At 35.6% G+C, this 20,292-nt stretch overlaps 3 protein-coding genes across 3 annotated transcripts in view; all 3 read left to right on the plus strand.

The window, feature by feature from the left end:
- The window catches only part of LOC123674837 (sperm-associated antigen 6-like), a 37,038-nt gene extending 32,470 nt beyond the window's left edge, over positions 1 to 4,568 (plus strand). Inside the window, exons 7-8 of the mRNA XM_045609939.1 lie at positions 181 to 387; positions 4,298 to 4,568. Of these exons, the coding sequence (XP_045465895.1) occupies positions 181 to 387; positions 4,298 to 4,414 (324 nt within the window). The 3' untranslated portion in view covers positions 4,415 to 4,568. The remainder of the gene's footprint in view (positions 1 to 180; positions 388 to 4,297) is intronic.
- A 6,769-nt stretch (positions 4,569 to 11,337) lies between these two features.
- On the plus strand, positions 11,338 to 12,485 carry LOC123675057 (larval cuticle protein A2B-like). Its single transcript, XM_045610296.1, has 2 exons — positions 11,338 to 11,435; positions 11,876 to 12,485. Exons 1-2 carry the CDS (start codon positions 11,424 to 11,426, stop codon positions 12,422 to 12,424), a joined length of 561 nt encoding a protein of 186 aa, XP_045466252.1. The 5' UTR covers positions 11,338 to 11,423; the 3' UTR covers positions 12,425 to 12,485.
- A 5,333-nt stretch (positions 12,486 to 17,818) lies between these two features.
- On the plus strand, positions 17,819 to 18,962 carry LOC123674965 (larval cuticle protein A2B-like). Its single transcript, XM_045610153.1, has 2 exons — positions 17,819 to 17,939; positions 18,333 to 18,962. The coding sequence occupies exons 1-2, from the start codon at positions 17,928 to 17,930 to the stop codon at positions 18,879 to 18,881; spliced, it is 561 nt and encodes a 186-aa protein (XP_045466109.1). The 5' UTR covers positions 17,819 to 17,927; the 3' UTR covers positions 18,882 to 18,962.
- The last annotated feature ends 1,330 nt before the right edge of the window (positions 18,963 to 20,292 follow it).

A 20,292-nucleotide genomic window follows, 5' to 3' on the forward strand; every position in this document is an offset into this window, starting at 1 on the left:
CCTTCATTTTTATCGAATTGAGGATTAGTCGAATCTTACGAGTATGTGTAAGGCTAACAAAATAATTGAAATTGGCAAATTGACATCAATATTCATCAAGATATTATTTCGTAACATATTCACTTGTTGAAATTATTATTTATCAGTAATTGCTTTCAAACTAGTTTTCTTATTTTAAAGGTTTTACCACACGATCCGAAAGCTAGAAGATTGTTTGTAACCACAGGGGCCTTGAAGAGGATACAAGAGATCGATGCCAAACCTGGTAGTACTTTGCTAGAGTACATAAGTGTCATTAATGCGTCTTTCCCAGATGAAATTGTGCGATATTATTCTCCCGGATACCCTGAAACTCTTTTGGAGAAAGTGGAACAATATTCACCACAGGTAATTTATAAGAACTTGATTTCTGGACGAATTCAGTCTGGGATAACCTTAATCTCTGTCTAGACTCTAGAGGCTCTTCGAAAAAAAAACCTTCTCTAAGTTCTCGGTACTGGTTTTTATTCAAGTGAATTCACACTCAAAACTTGCTCGCATCAAGAACATGAGTCAAATATATTATCAGATAGATATACCTACGGAACGATTATTATGCTTGGGTAAAAATTGTCGACCTGAGACCCTAAAACAAATTTCTAGAAGTGGTTTGGCTTATTTGGCAAAGAAACCCATTCAGAGGTTCTTACAAATTCAATAAAATCAGAATTTACAATGTTCTACCTTTCCACTCTATACAAAACTATAAAACTTATCTTCAATAAATCGGGTGCCACTTCTACCTCAGACTATGAATAAAATCAACCTTCTGCAGCCGATGATTTTCTGCCTTTAAAATGCCTAATCTCAACAGTAAACAACACCAAGAACCAAGGAAGGTTCTTGTTGACTAATATTCCTTTTGATGTATGTACTATCCCTGTTTGAAGGAAGGTTCTTGTTGTCTAATATTCCAATCTCAAGGAATATTCTTGCCTGTGATATTCCAATCCCAATCCCAAGGGAGCTTTTTATTTATCACTAAGGGCGATGAGAAAATACTAACAAAATTCTCGTCTATAAATCAAATTATACATTACAAATACAACCAGTAATGTCTGAAATCTAAAACAGCGTACGTCTCTGTTGAAAGTCCTGATTGACTCTTTCAGAAGATTATTTCAGTATTTCCCTCTAGCTTCGATTATGCGTACCCCCTCATCGGACACCAATCACATACGACGAATCGACGAATAACCGCGCTTTTGAAAGTTCCAGTAACGTAACATAAAGCGTGCAAAATCGTTGCAATAACTATTTTTGTATGTTTGTAGTTATGTTGTAGTTTGCACAGTTATTGAACATAGGTTGGAAGCTATCTGAATCGTCATTCACTTTTTCGCTAGCAGCTCTAAATTTATTCATTATATTAACTGAATATTAAGTAACATTGCTTTTCTTTCTTCGGTTATAATACCACTAATAGATTTCTCTTCGACACTTCCTCCAACAAATATTTTATCAGCTATATCCACTTTATTTCTGAAAGATTCTGCATTATATCCTTCGGCAAACGTTGAGACTTTCCATTTGCTTGTTTATATCATACCACGGCAATATGCTCAGCACCACCAAATATAGAGTTCTCCTAAAAAGTAAATACTATATGAATATCTAACTTTTAAAGTCTCAGATACTAGAGGTACCTTATTAATTGGTTGAATGTGATAGGGTGCTTGCGAATAAATGCCTTGATTTGTTAATTCCACAAATTTTCTAATTTTTTGGATCTATATTTATAATTCTAGTTGAAAGAAAGAACGTTATTTAGAATACTCAGAAATATAAACCTATTATTTTGTTCAAAATGTAGATTTCAGCATGGAGAAAATTGACCATAATGGTCAAATTTAAAAAGAAGAATGTAATTATTATTATTATAGCTAAGGATACTAATGTACCGAAAGGAAGTCTCATACTAAGAGCCGAAAGAGTATTTATGCGCTCTCTTCTGGCTAGGGGTGAACTGAAGGTTTTTTCAATGTGTGGTCAATAGATGACGCTGTATGATGCCTGTAACTAAAATTCGGTGAATTCCGCCGAAATAATAATAAAGTGCTTGGATCAGTCCGCATCTGGCGATCTTGAAGACTTATGGTAAATGTGTTAACACCAAATATGCACTCATATTTGTATCAACAAAAATTTAAAAAATTAGCAAAATATGTTGAGAGTCTATCTATTATTAAAAACAGATTCCTACTGCTAGACCCATTCGAGTACAAACCCCAAGCCAGCAGATGGCGCGAAACCAATGTTGGATTACAGTATTACTGTAAGTTCGATAAAATACCAAGAAATTTCGATCTAATTATGTTCCAACACTTCAACGATCAACAATTCCGTTTACCGTCCGGTAATACACTGCTCAATAATTGATAGGGATCACTTACTTGTTCTAAATTTATTTCTGAAATATTCGCTCCAAGATTATAAATTTAGTCAGATATCAGAGTATTTTCAGTTGATAATATGGTTCACTTGAGAAAAGAATGAAAAAATGGAAAGTTGGAGAGAAAAAAAGACTTTATTAGGAACACTCAAAATTCTGTGTTTGAATAACATAAAATTTTTATGATGAAACCACAAAAAGGCTGAAGTTTCGGTTAAGCTAGTACATACCTAGTTGGTCCCCCACGAGCTCGTCTCAAGCATTCTACCCTACGAGGCATACTTTCGATCAAACTATTTATAAAATTTTGGGGCAAATTCGTCCAAATATCCCGTTAAGCGTTAGAAAGGTCCTCCAGGTTATTGATCGGTTGTTCTAAGGTTGACAATTGTCTAGACATCTCAGACCAGACATGTTCTATGCAATTCATGTCTGGAGAGCGAGCTGGCCTGTCCATCCTATCAATAGCATGAGTTTCTAGCGCTTCATTAACCAGACGACTACGGTGTGGACGGGCATTATCGTCAATTAAAATGAAATTCTCGCCCACGGCAGCCGCAAACAGAACAATTATGGGTTCAATAATCATATCGTGATATCTCTGGTTGGTCATGGTGGTGTTCTGCAGAACAACCAACTCTGTGCGTTGGTTCAAACAAATGCCTCCCCATACACATATAGAACATTCGCCAAAAGCTGTTGTGGGTACCATAAACTGTTCTGCATACCTTCGACCTCTTTCCCTCCAAGCAAGAATACGTCCATCGGAGTTGACCAAACGAAATCTAGACTCATCCGTAAATAAACATCGGCTCCAATCTTCAAGTGTCCAATTGCGGTGCTGCTCAGCCCATTGCCGTCGATGAACCCGGTGTTCCCTATTCAAACGTGCTCTCAAACCACGAACATGTAGTTGTCGTCTTACAGTCTGGTTCGAAATTAGAACTCCTGTTGCAACTCTCAGTGATCTATTGAGCCGCGACGCCGGGTAAGTGGGATTTCTCCTAGCATTGAGGATCAAAAGACGATCTTGGGCAGCTGTTGTACTGCGCTGCCGACCTCCCCCATGAACATAAGCTACTGAGTCGTTTTGGATGAATCTATTCCAAGCCCGACTCACGACACTTTGCGAAACATTCAACCGCCGGGACACTTCTCGCTGGGACAAACCTTCCTGTATCCACCGTATGATTTGGTCCAGTTGCACAGGAGCCAAACGTCTTCTCGGCATGACTGATAAGCTGATATTGTTCTCATTTCTTCAATTATTGTCACCTTATGTGTTTGAACGAGAGAAAAAAACAGATTTAATAACAAATACCACATTGCTTTTCACTCCACCTGTAACAGCCTACAGATAATAATCGATTTTGTGAACAAGAGCCGATGAAGTGAGGAAGACTTTGATATAATCAACTCAAAACATCTTACTTTTTCCTTAGAGAACATATAATGTACAGATATTCACGAGATAACTTGAAAAAAATACAAATGAAGAGAAGTTCATAAGTGATCCCTAGCAATTGTGGATCAGTGTATATCACTTTTAAGTAATTGTAAGAAATTTTGAATGATTTTCGGTTACCTACTTCTGAATAAACTTTCTTTCTTTCTTACTATTAGATACACAATCTACTATAGTTACTCTGTTACCGAGTGACTTCTCTGTTGATCAAGCTGTTTTACGTTAACTTTTCCAAGAATAGCAAGAGAAATTCATGTATTTACATGAATTAATCTCATATTTATAAGAAAACTGTCTTGTATCACCTAGCTTGCAAATATAAGAATTGAGATTTTGGATAACCCAGAATATTCCTATAATCGATTCATTTTTCTTACTGATTGTGTGTGTATATTTTTCAGATGGCTTCAGTATTCAAAGAAACCCGTAGAAAAGATAGCGACTTACAAACCGAGGTTTCTGTTCTTCTCGACGAAACTGCGTCGTCTCTCAGCCAGGATGTTATGGATAATATTTGAAAGCTATCCATTTTTATACAACAACTGTTATACACTCATTTGCCCAATGTATTTTATAATATCCCATTTTCATTTTACATTTGAATATAGTGGTATTTATATTTGTTTCTTGGGAGTCGCAATGGCAATATATCGCTATGAAAGATCGAAATGATACTTTGTTTTTTTTTTATTTAATTTTTCTGTGTTGAATCCAGATCGAGGAGCCAACAAGTACCTCAAAATTGTATAATGACTTTCCATGACTTCCCACGATTCCTATGATTTTACATGGTTATAATTAGCCTTAGTTTCGGTTAATAACTGATGATATTTTTTTTTGAAATAAAAAGTGGAAAATTAATTTTGAGAATAACCCTTTAATGCGTGATTTTGATGCGACACTCTACTACTACTACTACTACTACTAGGAATTGCCAATTCTAACACCGTTCACCGATTTTTCGAAAATGAATTCGAAGTTTGGGGAAAAACCATAAAAATTGAATCTTTATACAAAAATCATTATATCTCCTAAAATATTTGTCACAGACCACTCAAATAAAATGTTTTTTGAAGACCGAACTCTACTCTGAAACATTATGAGGTTTCAAGTCCGTATCTTGCGTCCAGAAGAAGTGGCAGCTTCGAGAAAGTTATCGATTTTTTTTTTTGGAAATTTCAGTTTAAAACCTATAATTTCAGAAATGATAGACTAATCGCCCAACTGTAAGCATTTTCGTGATCTACGTAATCATTTGAATTGAATGAATGATGTGAACTACTCATGATGTACCTTTTTTTAATTTGAAGTGAATTCGAAGTGAAATTTTCCAATATAAAAATTTTCGGGTGAGTACGAAAATTGGCTAACTAGGTAGGTATCTTTTATTTCAACAACGTTGACTGAATTTTCGTAGATCTAATACATTTACGAAACTGAACTCGAAATTTGGGAAAAAAACCGTAAAAGAAGAAGTTGTGTACAAAAATCGTTATATCTCCTGAAATATTTGTCACAGACCCCTCAAATACGAACAGAAATTTGTTTGGAATCTTTAATTTCTTCATTTCAGTGGCGACTCGTCGTTGTAGTCGTGGTGGAGGCTCCTACCTTGGAAAATCTTATCTACTCATCGAAATTATAAAATGATTTATTTATTCTTTTTTCATTAAAATTTTCAATTATATCTAATCAAAGAAAAGCCTGGTCCGATCAATGGGCATTTCGGTAGATTCCGAAATTGTTTTTTCATTAAACCATTTCATAGGATTTCTTTCGAATGAATATAATTATAATTGTGATGAATGGATTAGTCTGAAGATCACACTACGAAAGGAAACTCATTCATAATTGAAACAGATTTAAATTCAGTTAAATATTTCACCAGTTCAGATAAATGAGTTTTAAAAATGTAGATTTTTCGATAAATCCAATACCTGTATCGAAATGTGAGTGGCATACCTATAAAAATTATAGAAACATTCTTTAATATGTAGATCGTTTATTATAATTATATGCGGAATAGCATCAACGTTTTATGGATCTAGAACATACCGAGATGAATTTAGTGCTTTATGAATATTCCAATCGAATATGAACCAATAAAACACACTCCTCAACTGAAAGTTTTTCTAAATTTATGTCCAATAACAAACCATAAGACCAAAAAAAAAAAGTTTTCAGCTTGATGGAAATTGATTTGAGATCAAAATTTAAATGTCTTTTATTATATTTCCATTTTTTAATTCCATAAATTACAATTGTTTCGCCACACCTAAGCTTCCGTAATAATTTATTAAAACGGTGGAATCTGAAGACGCTAATGTGTAACGAATTAATTGTAATATAAAGAATTAAAAAGTGGAAAGATAATAATTTTCATTTCAAAATGAATAACGAACAATTATATTCCATTTAAAATGAAATTTTCATGGATCGAGAATAAGTAATAAGATGGCGTCGAAAGGTAGTGTGAATTCTGATATAACATGTAGAAAGTGTTCAAAGGAGGTAAAAGTCTTCATTGTTTGTGGAAAATGTAGCTTAAAGTATCATCCCAGTTGTGTACTGAAAATAAAAGGTACATACGTTGATTCAGAGGGTATTATTGTTTGTTGTGATAACATAACCAAGAAAAAATGTGAATGTAAAAACAAAGATGAAGAAATAAAACTGCTAAAAATGAGAATATCCAACATAAACGAATCATTATATGACAAATCCATTATGCAAGATGTAGATGGAGACTTGGAAGCAGAAGAAAGTAGCGGCTATAACCCATCGATAATAGTTGAGTACGAAAAAGAAAAATGTAAGTCTTCATACCAAGAACTAATAATTGAACAAAAGAACATATTGATTGATGAACTTAAGGATAAAATAAGTATACTGAAAAGGCATAACAATCTTTTAGAAAAACTGGAAACAAAAATTTTGTCAGAAAAAGCAGGAATTGCCGACCCAATATCAAAGTCAAATCCTGTAAGAGAAGCACCATCTCTTATTGTGAATGAAAACTTAAAAAAAGCGCCATCTGTAAATGAAAGTGAAAATTCCAAAAGTGGAAAGATTGTAAGAAAGAAGAGTACATTCGATAATGTAGAGGAAAATGGACGAAACAGTCGAGGAGTTCGGTCGGGCGACATCTGTTTACCATCCGCTGATCGAGATTCAAATCTGACTACAGATATAGAGCATGTTGGCAAACAAAAACCAGTTGGATCACAGAATGCTCCAAATGTAATGCACAGTGCAAATGATAAATTCTTGCGAGATAGACTACATCGAAAAAATACTACTGGCTCAATTATAGGTAGTAGAAATGTTGAGGGTGAATTTAGGGGTGCTGATCGTCTGTCATGGCTCTATGTGGGAAACGTTAATGAAAATACAACTCTAGTCAGCATACAAAATTTCCTTGAAAATCAATTTCCCGAAAATAAATTTTTAGTGGATGAAATTGAAAAGCATGAGAACAACCACAGTAAAAATAAATCTTTCAAAATTGGGTTTGATGCGAAAATGTTGGAGGAGGTAAGACGACATGAAATATGGCCAAAAGGCATTTTAGTTAGGAAATACAGATTTTTTCACCACAAGGAAAAAAGAGAGCAGAGAATTTGAGCTGCAATTTCAAACTCTTGAACTTGAACATACAGAGTATTTCTAGAAAAATTGACTCGTTAAGTGCATGTTTAGCGGAGAAAAAGGCAGATGTGGTATGTTTGACGGAGCACTGGCTAAAAGGCGAAGAAATGAATGCATTGAAAGTAAAAAACTACGAAGTAGGTTCCGCATATTGCAGGAAAAATGCAAGACATGGCGGAGCAGTCATTTTGGTCAATGAAAAATTGAAATACAGAAATATTCTAGAAATAGTGAATACCACAATAGAACAACATGTGGAAATTGCTGCGGTTGAGTTAATGAAACAGAAATCCATCGCAGTAGCAGTGTACAGACCACCAACAGGAGATTATGAACTATTTTTGGAAGTGGTGGATGGAATATTGTCGATTATATCGGAAAAATATAGCAAGCACGATATCTACATTGCTGGTGACTTCAATGTAAATTTTCTGCTAGATAACGCTGAAGTGAAAGACTTGACAGATCTCTTGAAGTCTTATGGCTTGAAAATAACAACATTGCTACCGTCGAGAATAACTAGGGTTAGTTCTACCTGTATAGATAATATATTTACCAATAACGGTATAGAAAATATTGTGATGGAAACTACAGAAGTGCACCTCTCAGACCATAAAGCGCAAATACTCACAATATTAAAAAACCGAAAAGTATGTACCAAGGGGAGAAAAACAACAAGGATAATTAATGATGACAATATAAAAGCATACAGAGAAAGGTTGATTCGATATTCATGGCGGGACTTTTCAACAGAAGCGTCAGCAGAAGATGCATTTGATAAGATGTACAACATCCTCATTAAAGAATTCTATGAGTGTTTTCCTTACAAATATGCTACGAAGAAATGCGATGGATTTTACTTGACAGAGAAATTGAAAAAGATGAAAAACAATCTGGATGCACTGGCCGTTCGAGCGGTGACTACAAAGAGGGAAGAAGTTAGAACACTATCAGGTGTACAGGCTGCATAAACAAAAATACCATCAAGAGATTACGATAGTTACCAAAGAAAGAAATGCCTCACATATTGAAAGTTCCAGTAACAAACAGAAAGCTATATGGAACGTCATAAGGAAAGAAACCACTAGAGAGCGGAAGCAAATACCGGATACGGCTCTCAACGCAGAAGATTTCAATAACTACTTTTGCGAGTTGGGAGAAACTATTGCGAAGGAAATACTACCAACGACTAAAACAGCCCATGAATATCTACAAGATACAAAAATTAATAACTCACGTTCATGTTTCTTGCATCCTACCACGCCTCACGAAATTGAGCTAGTTATAGATGGTCTTAGAGCAAAGGAAACAAAAGATATAGATGATCTCTCGACGATATTATTAAAGAAGGTGAAACAACAGATATCATACCCCCTGGTACAGATTATAAATAAATGTTTAGAGGAGGGGATATTTCCGAGTAGCCTAAAGAGAGCACGAGTGGTTCCTGTATATAAAAGTGGAGATGCGGGTCTACAGCAGAATTATAGGCCAATATCAATATTACCGGTGTTCTCCAAGGTGGTAGAGGTGGTGATCAAGAAGAGGCTGGTAAATTTCTTTGAAAAAAACAATTTCTTTTCACAACGGCAGCATGGTTATAGGAAAGGAAAATCAGTAATGTCTGCGATTTGGGAAGTAATAAAGCTCACAACATCAGCTTGGGATGATCATGATATGGTGGAATTGGTGTGTCTAGATTTAACGAAGGCCTTTGACACCGTCGATCATGATGTGCTACTCGACAAATTACACCATTATGGAGTGAGAGGGGTGGCCCATAAACTGATAACTTCATACTTGTCAAATCGGGAGCAGATAGTAACGTGGTTAGATCAAAGATCGAGTGTTGGAAGTGTCAGGATAGGTGTTCCACAGGGTTCGGTGCTCGGGCCGATCTTATTTCTGGTATACATCAATGATTTGATGTGCAGTGTTGAAACTTATGGAGGCACCCTATATGCCGACGATGCTTCAATTATGGTCAGAGGCGCGAACGCTGCGGAGATACAAAATCATGTGATAACAGTCTTGGAGCGCATGGCGGAGTGGTTTCAGGCCAACAAACTGAAGGTGAATGAGAGCAAAACACAACACCTCTTGCTTTCACATTCGGTACCAACATCTGAACCCATCAAGTTTCTCGGAGTCCATCTGGAAAATAGGTTAGGTTGGAAGACCAACATAGATTCTCTAATATCAAAGTTATCAGTGGCAGTTTTCACAATCCGAAGAATGAAAATGTGTGCTTCAACTGTAGTAGCTCGTCAAGCGTATTTTGCCAACTTTCACGCAGTAGCCTCCCAGAGTATCCTTTTATGGGGAGTGACATCCGAGGCATTGAGGGTATTGAGACTTCAAAAGAGAGCAGTAAGAGCACTATATGGTCTTGCACCTAGGGATAGCTGCAGGGAAACTTTTGTAACCGGAGAAATTCTGACCGTGCCATGTATGTACATTCACACCTGCCTCAAATATGTACACAAAAACATCCACCAGTTTCCCAGAAATTCAAACAGACATGCCTATAATACGCGAAACAAGGCAGCCCTGGAGACACCTTTCCATCGTCTGGCATCTACTCAGCGATTTGTTGATCACTGGGGTCCTGTATTCTACAATATGGTACCTGATCGTATAAAGGCTCTAAATGAAAAACGTTTCAGCACGGAGGTGAAGAGGGTGCTATTGAGGACGGCGATGTATGAGGTGACTGAACTTTTCGACTGTGATATTTTTGATGTTTGATATTTTATGTTTGTACAAAAATATTGTTATTTGTGAAACTGTTAAACTGTCCTTTTTGACATTTTGATATTATTGCTATTTTCGACGTTTTCCTGTATGTTTATACTGTGAAATAAATAAATATTATTATTATTATTATTATAAAAAAGTCACTCTGAATTACTGCTTGCATGGTATTTCATGTGCATTAATTAAAGAAGATTATATATTGAAAATTGGCCTTTGATGTACCGTTATCAATTTTGATTTCATAAAATTGTAAATCTTGAAATATTTTTTTTTTAAACGCAGGTAATTAGATATAATTTTATGAATCCCGAGAAAAACAAAACATTGAATCACATATATGTATTGAAAAAGGGACAAAGAGAGACAGCGAAGATAAACTAGAAAGATTTTGAGCATTTTTTCAAAAACATGTAATTTTTTCCTCAATTTCACATAAAATGTTATTTTGCAAAAGAATAGTAGATTTAGATTTCTGCTTGATCATATCTATCTATCAAACCTCCCTAAAAGACAAATTTAGAAAATATAGGATGGAAACATATTATGATATTCGATTGAAGATTTGTACTACTGGCGTTATGAAGAGATAAATCCTTACGTTTGTTATGCAAATTCTTGAATCGAATATGTAGAAAACACACTTTTAGCCAGATTTCAACAGACACAATTATTTCCACTCATAGAGCGGGAAATTTGAACGTGTATCAAACCTCCCCTTGCATCAACCCTCCCCAGTTTCCCTCACTAATGACTTATTGATAATCATTGAGAATTATATTCATGCAAAATTTCGTGAAAAACATTTGTTAATAATTGAAGGATCTGTTAATTGATTGAGAATGATTGAATAATTGCATTCTAATGCCCTGCATGAATTTATTTTCCACCTACTATAATGGATATAGACCTTCCCATGTAGTTTAGATCTTCAAGCAGAGCTGATATATTTTGAGAGCTTTGCCCCCTAAAATATTTAATATCATCGAAGTGTACCCTTAACCTTTAAGAATGTATAATTTTTATAAACTTGTTCCGAATAAATTCAACGAGATTCGTATAAATAGAACGGGTTGATTTAGAATCAGTATCAGTATCTACAGATCTGCTGACACAATATTCAATATGGTTTCCCAGGTAAGTTTAATTGAAAAAGATAATTTTTAATTTCAGTTCACAAAAAAGTTCCAATTGTTGAGTGTCAAAAGTAGTAGATCATTATATTCATAGAAATCGGACCAACAGGCTTCATTTCATGTCAAGAATTCTCTTTGGCACATAAGGTTAATAAATAATAATATATCGCGGCATAGCAGACACTTTTTTAATTCCAGATAAAGTACCTCCTCGAGCAAGACTCGAACCCACAAACTCCGAATTTAAAAGTTGTGTAATTGTCTGTTATGTAATGATATAATATTATTATTTAATCATCACAGACGTTGACAACCATTATTTAATGAATTAAAATGGAAAATACCCCAAAATGAAAAAAAAAGTTTTCATGAAGTCTGATGATCTCTCCATCCCACCAAAAACTTTGAGCAATCAATAACCAAAAACCCAAACATTTTTAGGTATTCGCTGTCTTTGCCTTGATGGCCGTAGCTAATGCTGCACTCATTCCTGATGTGCATGTCGTTGCTGAGCATGAAGCTCCAGCTCACTACAAGTTCGGTTACCAAGTAAGCGACCCTGTGACTGGTGATGAAAAGCACCAGGAGGAAACCCGTGAAGGTGATGTTGTCCAAGGAAGCTACTCTCTCGTTGAATCTGATGGTACCAGACGTATCGTTGAATACACCGCTGATGCTGTAAACGGTTTCAACGCTGTAGTACACAAAGAACCCGCAGTTGCTGCTCCTGCTGCCCACCATGTTGTAGCCACACCTGCAGTCCACCACGTTGCTACTGCTCCAGTTGCCCATCATGTTGTAGCTGCTCCAGTTGCCCGTCATGTTGTTGCCACCCCAGTAGCTCACCCTGTTGCATACTCTCCTTATGTCTCCACCAGAGTAGCATCCATTCCAGCATTGTCAGCCTACTCTGGTTTGTACTCTCCATACCACGCTTACAACCACCCTGTATACTCTCCTTACAACCATGTACGAAGCTATGCATTCTAAGATGTACGACTTGTGATTTATTGTTTCTTTTAGTTAAAACTTTTATGTTGAATCTTTATTGAATAAATAAAATAAAATAAGATTGACTGAGAAAAAAAAAATGGAGTTTGCCTTAAACCTGATTCAATGAACCTGATATGATATAATTGACATCATTTGGTGAAAACAATGGAGTTTGATTGATTCCTTGTCGAATATCCATATATCATTTAATAGACAAAAAATTAGTGATAAGTACGACTATCCTGATGAAATCATCATCTCCTTCTCTATATCTCATGGTCTTCCAATTTTATTTTGAAAAAGTCAATATGCACTAGCAATTAAAATTGTTCATTCATAATTCTCATTTATCTAATCTAATTTTGCCTATTTGAACGCCGTAGTTTCAACAATATATCATTCATCACGATGTCTATAATATTATAATTTTGAGCAGGAAATGGTTGTTAACGATGATGTTCACTTTACTGATGACAATTCCGTAAACAAATTTAATTCTGTTGGTCTATCCGATCGTGAACACGATAACTCCCGAGGAGAAAAATCTAAAAACTAGAAATCACGCAGAAAAGAATCTGAAATTTGGTTTGCATTATCTGTGATATTCACTAGAAGTTTCAAACCAACTTTCAGGGATATTATGAGTGAGCTTCTAATGCCCGCCACTCACGAAGCGTTTCTTCCAGCGTGTGGTAGCTAGCGTCGAAGAGATTCCAGTCAGACAGCTCGGGACACGGCCGTACGACTGTAAATCAGAGTATGAACTTGACTGCCCGACTGGAATCTCTTCGACGCTTGCTACCAAACGCTGGAAGAAATGCTTCGTGAGTGGCGGGCATAAAAGCTTCAAGCGTCAAACCAGTGCTTTTACAAGTTTTCTTCTGGATTAAATAGCCTCCCTTATTTATCAAGAGACATAACAACATTCATGAATGAAGTTAATTCTTTTCTACCTATGATGTTTCCATAACGAGTAGCAACTTCTTCGAAGAACTGGAACTGTTTAAAAATAATTGAGTTTTTGAACATGAATAAGGTCAGATTGATTTTATCAGAAAGAAAAATCGAATAACATAAGCTTTTAAGTGAGTTTAATAAGTCCATCCTCTTCATCAGAAAGGAAACTGTGAATTCAAGAGGCACAGGAATTTCCATTATTAACTCAAATAATAACAAAAAATTTTTGAGGTAATATATTAATAATTAACTCATTCAGAGGAAACAAGAAAAAAATTCGTTTCATCAAAAGACATTATCATAGATGCTTTTCCTTTGTGTAGGACCAAAATTTCTTCTTTACTCCTCTTGTCTATTTTTTTTCATCCTCCTCATTTATTTTCAATGTGAGCTTAACTGCCCTTGTCTTGGTTCTCTACTGATCTCAGCTATTATCCTTTCTCTTTGGAAGGTGGTGCCTAATTATTAGTCTCCTTGACGGAATCTCCAATATTATGTTCATTTCACTGTTTAAGTGTTTTTTTTTTCCTTACAATTAGGTTCTCTGTCCTTTTTTAATAATATTTTGTGTGGTTTCTAACTCCATATGTTAGTTGATCACGTATCCTGAAGCTCTTATAGCATATCTTGTCATCTCGTTGAAACCACTCTGCAAAGTCTTCTTCTTAGGGTGACATGAATTTTCTGCATATGTGATGCTCGAAATCCAAAGTTGATCTGCTCATCGGGTTCAATAATGGATTTTGACATTCGTGCAATTACTTCGTATGCATCTTATTTTGTTCCAATTGCTATGTGAAATATAGTATTTAATCGGGAATAACCTATAGGTAGATAATTGGCTTTTTTTTCTGATCGAACCAATATTGAGCTATATCGCCTTAGTTACCATGTGTCATAACACACTCATATTTCCCAAGGGAAATATGAAACGTCAGTTCATATTTCCCTAGGGAAATATGAAACTATTTCTTTATTTAGTAACAAAATGGAAACTGCAATTGTTGAAATTTCCACTAAAAGTATTTCCACCAGATACAAAGGAAGAAGAAATATCTTGTTCATAATTATTCGACGACGAGACTACAGTTTTCTTGAGAACATTCCTTGCAGCAGCAGTCTCGGACGATTCTCCCAAAACGGTCTTCAAAGATTGTGATGCTGCAGATGGCTCACCCTCCACACCTGCTATCATCTTCGCTACCTTATTTTTGTGCAGCATACTGTCCGCCAGATAGCCTTCTGCAACAGACGAACTTTTCCAACCACCATGTCTCTTGAGTGTTGTCATTGAGGCTCCCGCATCGGCAACCAATGTCGCGGATGTTCGTCTTCCACAATGACCTGTATAGGTTTTCGGATTATCTAAACCCAACCATTCAGCAACCTTACTCGGAATTTTTCCGAAGGTATTTTTGCCGACAGGCTGAAGAGTACACTTCTTATTCCTATAAGCTACGAAGAACCTAAGAACGCCTTGCGGGCGCAACGCTGAATACTCCCTCACCAAACGAGCAGCACCCAGATCTTCTTCATCAATTATAGTGAATATTCTGTTTATATCATTCTTAGTCTTTGAGACTTTGATTATGATTACCGAACCACGATCTTCGATATCTGAAGATAGCATATTCACCAACTCTCGTGTTCTGCAGGCGCCAAAGATTTCCATTATTAAAACAACCTTCAAAATTATGAATGTAAAAATCTTATCAACAGAGGAAATCAAAATGAAACTTTTACCTTATACATCAAAAAAACGTCATTAGGAGCTTCACTCAAGAATGTCTTGAGCTGCTCCCGGGACAACACTGATGATTTTTTAGGAACGTATCCTTTATTTTTGTTCTTAACAAATGCTTCGACTTCATCGAATAATTTGACATCAGTTTTTTCCTTCAAATGTAGCATTGATCTTAACATCGATAGTTTCGGCCATAACGTGTTTGGAGAATATTTCTGGGACTGGGGATCGAATGAATTAATCATACATCAAGAATAACAAGAATCAGAGCAACATACCAAATCTTGGAAATATGCTAACAAAATACTATCGCTCACACCGTCCACCAATTTTTTTCTTTTCCACTCCTGAAAGCATTCGTACTCTTTACTGTAGGCAGCTTGAGATTTGGCTGGAACCAAAGATTCACGGGCCTTTGCCGCTTGAGTTTCGACGTAGTTCGACATTTTTTCATTAATTTTATTTTTGACAAGACGTCAAAATGAAACCAGTCAACCAAGATTCTCAGAAACATGGCCCATAGCAACGTTAAAAATTTAATTATTACAAAAATATACAATCTAATAATAATTTTTCCTTATCAGATTGTTTCAATCAGAAAAAAACTATTGATTACACCACGGGAAATATGAATACATTTCCCTCGGTTGTCTATACATCCCTCGGGCTCCGCCCTCGGGATGTAACTTTGACAACCTCGGGAAATATACTATTCATATTTCCCTAGTTGTAATAATAGCTATTTTATCATTCAATTGCCTGATTTTCGATAAATATGTAATCCACGGTCTTCTTATTTTACTTTGCTTGCTCTGAAATATATAGCTTCAGTTTAATTTGAGTTGATCCTCATTCTCCATCGTTCGAAGTAGTTCTCTACCTAGGCCTTTTAGACTTGTGTCTCGATTTTTCGGCAGGACTAATAGATCGATGTATCGTCTGGGAATTGTTCATTGTCTATAGGATATCTGAACAGAAATATTAAAAGATAAGAGGCCTATTACTGAACCTTGTGGTACACCGGTTTTATATTTGTTGTTGTCGATCCTGTTTCTCAATTGTTGGCTCTGATCTCCTGTATGCTAGATAAGAGTGTCGAAGGACTCGAAAGCCTCTTTCATGTCCAGAAATACTGCTCCAGTACCTGTCAATAGATTTGAATTTTCCTTTATTTACTCATTTATTTTTGCCAGTTCGTAAATTGTGATCTTTCCAAATTCCAAATTCATATTTGGGTAGTATTACTTCTTCTGCAATGAATTCATATAGTCTTTTATATAAGCTTACTAGGGACGAGAGTAAGTTTATGAGCCTGTAACGCTTTGGATCCTTCTTGTCTTCACCCTTATTCCATATTAATATTATGTCTACCGTTCTCATATGTATGGAAAATATCCGACAGACAGAATTACTTTGGTCCTGATCCTTTTCTATTTTTCACGATTTGTTCTTTCGTTGCTTTCCCTATGGTTTATTCTTTCTTTAGTTTATCACGTATATTATATTATTATTTTTTGAACGCTGCATTGCTACCAAATCTATCAAATTGTTTGTCCTGACATAGATAATATATTGTTTGCTAGATCGTTAGACGTTGTGGGTTGCGCATCCCTTGAAAGAACATGAGATGGAAGGTGTATCTGGTAGGGAATACTGAGTATATATAGATGATTCCATCATTGTTTCCGGAATAAAACAACTAACTCTTTCGAGAGTGGACTGAGAACGCCTCGCTAAAACCTGAACTATGAAATTTGTATCAGAAGAAGTTCCATCCCAATAGCGTGCAAAGAATCACTACAGATTGTAATTGTAAGAATTATATTCATTTTTGGGTGTTTTAATTGAATACACCCAACAACAACTCCAGAACAACTGTTGAATAAAGAACCTGCCTACTTTATGGACATAAATGAAAATGAAAGTCAGAAGAATGAGAAAAATTAATCCAATTTCTATATGATAGTGAGGTGATTTAACTTTGATATGGAAATAAACTTAAAATGATAAAAATTAAACCACCATATTTGTTCGATTCAATCTCATCAATGAAATATATTAATGATATTTTCGAAACTAAATACAGGAACAATTCTTTTCAGTTCATATCATTCGAAAGACGATATTTTCATGTAATTAATGTCGTTTTTTTTAGAGGCGATCGTGCTATTGCTTTGACAAATAATTAATAGTTCCTCAGTAATAATATAAAACTCTATTATCCAGCTCGATTTTAAAGCATTCTAAAAAATCGGTTTGGGGCTATTTCAATTTCCTCAATGGACAAAAGCTTGACTTCATAATTTGTAATATATTAATAAATTCAAATGCATATGAGCTAGCTCTGAATTATTCAGCTTCCTATCCAAAAGATTGGTATACCGACAAATTTAACCCTTTGCATTGGTGTGATATTGCTAATTGCTTGTTCGAAAATGGCATACCTTGTTTAGCGTCCCCTTTAATTTATTCATGAGAGTATAAATTGTGATTGATATAATGAGTTCAAATTCTAATTTTCGATTTCTTCAATTTTTGGGAATGAAATTATCCGATCGGCCAAACATTGAAGAATATGAATATTGTAGGTTTGTTTCTAAAATTCGGCAGCTATATCTTGAGAGCTTTGCCCCTGAAAATATTCAATGTCACCAAAGGATGTACCATTAACCTTTGTGAGTTGATCACTTAATACATTATGATCGTGTTCTGAATTTATTCAAATAAATTCGTATAAATAGGTCGGGTTGATGTGGAATCTGTATCAGTATCTACAGATCTTCTGACACAATCAACAATATGGTTTCCCAGGTGAGTTTCTATACTCAAAGTTCAAGAAATTATGCTGCATTAATTGAAAGGAAGTTGTCTTACTTCAACTTGATGAAGAACATTCAAATTGTTTAGTGCTAAAACTTTGTTTCATTATTTATATCGGAATTGTAGCAAGAATTATTTATCGACTAGATATAAAGTTTGATACATTTGATGAAGTGAGAACATTATAATGGATTGCTTTTCAGTGTACCTAAAGGAGATGTTTATTATACAGGAATATTCATTCGAAATGCAATATATTCCTGAAAATGTCTCCTTCCCTCAATTTGCATTTTTTTATTAAATTATTTGCGATAAGTGGCAGAACCTTCTCTTTTTGAAAATTTGAGTCTCTAAGTTAATAATGTAATATCAAAACTTTTACAGGTATTCGCTCTCTTCGCCTTGATGGCTGTGGCTAACGCTGCCCTCATTCCTGATGTGCATGTCATTGCTGAGCATGAAGCTCCAGCTCATTACAAATTTGGTTACCAAGTGAGCGACCCTGTGACTGGTGATGAAAAACACCAGGAGGAAACCCGTGACGGTGATGTTGTCCAAGGAAGCTACTCTCTCGTTGAATCTGATGGTACCAGACGTATCGTTGAATACACTGCTGATGATGTAAACGGTTTCAATGCTGTAGTACACAAAGAACCCGCAGTTGCTGCTCCTGCTGCCCACCATGTTGTAGCCACTCCTGCCGTCCACCACGTTGCTACTGCTCCAGTTGCCCATCATGTTGTAGCTGCTCCAGTTGCTCGTCATGTTGTTGCTACCCCAGTAGCTCACTCTGTTGCCTATTCTCCTTATGTCTCTTCCAGAGTAGCATCCATTCCAGCATTGTCAGCCTACTCTGGATTGTACTCTCCATACCACGCCTACAACCACCCTGTATACTCTCCTTACAACCATGTACGAAGCTATGCATTCTAAGATGTACGACTTGTGATTTATTGTTGGATTTTGCTACGACTGTTTGTTTTTAACTGTTATTGAATAAAGTTGATTATGTGAAAAACCAAAGAATTTTAATTCGAGTTTGCACTAATGTTGACTGGATTACAGAAAGGCACTTCATCAAATGAACTTTAGATGATAGTAGTAATTTTTTGTTTGAGAACGATCAAGTTTGATCGATAATGAATTCTTCATCTTCTTTTGGTGCCTATTCACTTTGGATGTTGACTGACATGATGATGACATGGGCCTTAGCAATTGCTGCCCTAGTTCTGTGGTTGTTGGTTTGAACCTAACTCACAAATTCTTCAACCACGATATTCTTCATCGTCCAATGTTTATTTTTTCTTGTATCTATTCGCCACCTATATATCCCGCCATAATAAAGGTGACTGATCAGTAGCCTGATGAAGCCACATTGTGGTGAAACAATTGTTGCTAACAATTAAATAGTTTGAGCGGAAACTGCTTCGTTTTATTTAAGTTATAATCAACTTCAGCCGAGTAAGGACCAAATCCATCAGATATTAAATAATAGGGGGATAACAAGCCTTTCTGTTGAACTCTTCTCCTCATCGATACATCCCCAGACTCTTTTTTTCTTATTTAACAGATGAGATTCACCTCCAACAGAGATTGGCAATCAAATCAAATCGAAACAAGTTTAGTTACACACATATAAAATATAAATTTCCCAATATTTTGAAATAATTCACCTCAAGAGGAGACATCTAGGCAGCGTAATGATGTTATGTTTTTTGTCGCCATCCCCCGAGAGAAAAAAAGCATTTAACTCAAAGGGAAAATCTATTACTATTTTCTAATATCTTACTAAATTTTTCCTGAGCAAAGAATATCACTGAAGAGGCATTTACTATCAAAGACCAATAAATGAGAAAACAAAAGGAGCTCTTACTCAGATTACACTACTCCACCTTGTATTATCGTCATGTTTGAGGTACCTCCTCAATTCAACTTTGAATTTTTTATTATTGGCAATTTCTCATAAACCGGTAGGCAGCAAATTATATAACTTTGGCCCTAAGAAGAACATTGATTTCTGCACAAAAGTCTTATGCATTAATGGTATTTCAACCCCTTTGGAAGCTCCGGGAGCTTGGTTGGTTTATGCAACCACTTTATAGTCCGAAACTGGCACCAAGTGATTATTATCTGTTCCTGTTCATGGCGAACAATTTCGCAGGTGAAAAATTCGCTTCAACCGAGGCTTGTGAAAATCAACTATCTCAATTTTTTTCCAATAGAGACGAAGACTATGAGAGAGGCATAATGATAACACCTTCAAAATGGCAACAAGTTATGGATCAAAACAGCAAATATTTGAACTAAATTGGATCATTCTAACTATGTTGAATAAAGTCTTGTT

This window comes from Harmonia axyridis, chromosome 3, assembly GCF_914767665.1.
Source record: "Harmonia axyridis chromosome 3, icHarAxyr1.1, whole genome shotgun sequence".
Classification (NCBI taxonomy): domain Eukaryota; kingdom Metazoa; phylum Arthropoda; class Insecta; order Coleoptera; family Coccinellidae; genus Harmonia; species Harmonia axyridis.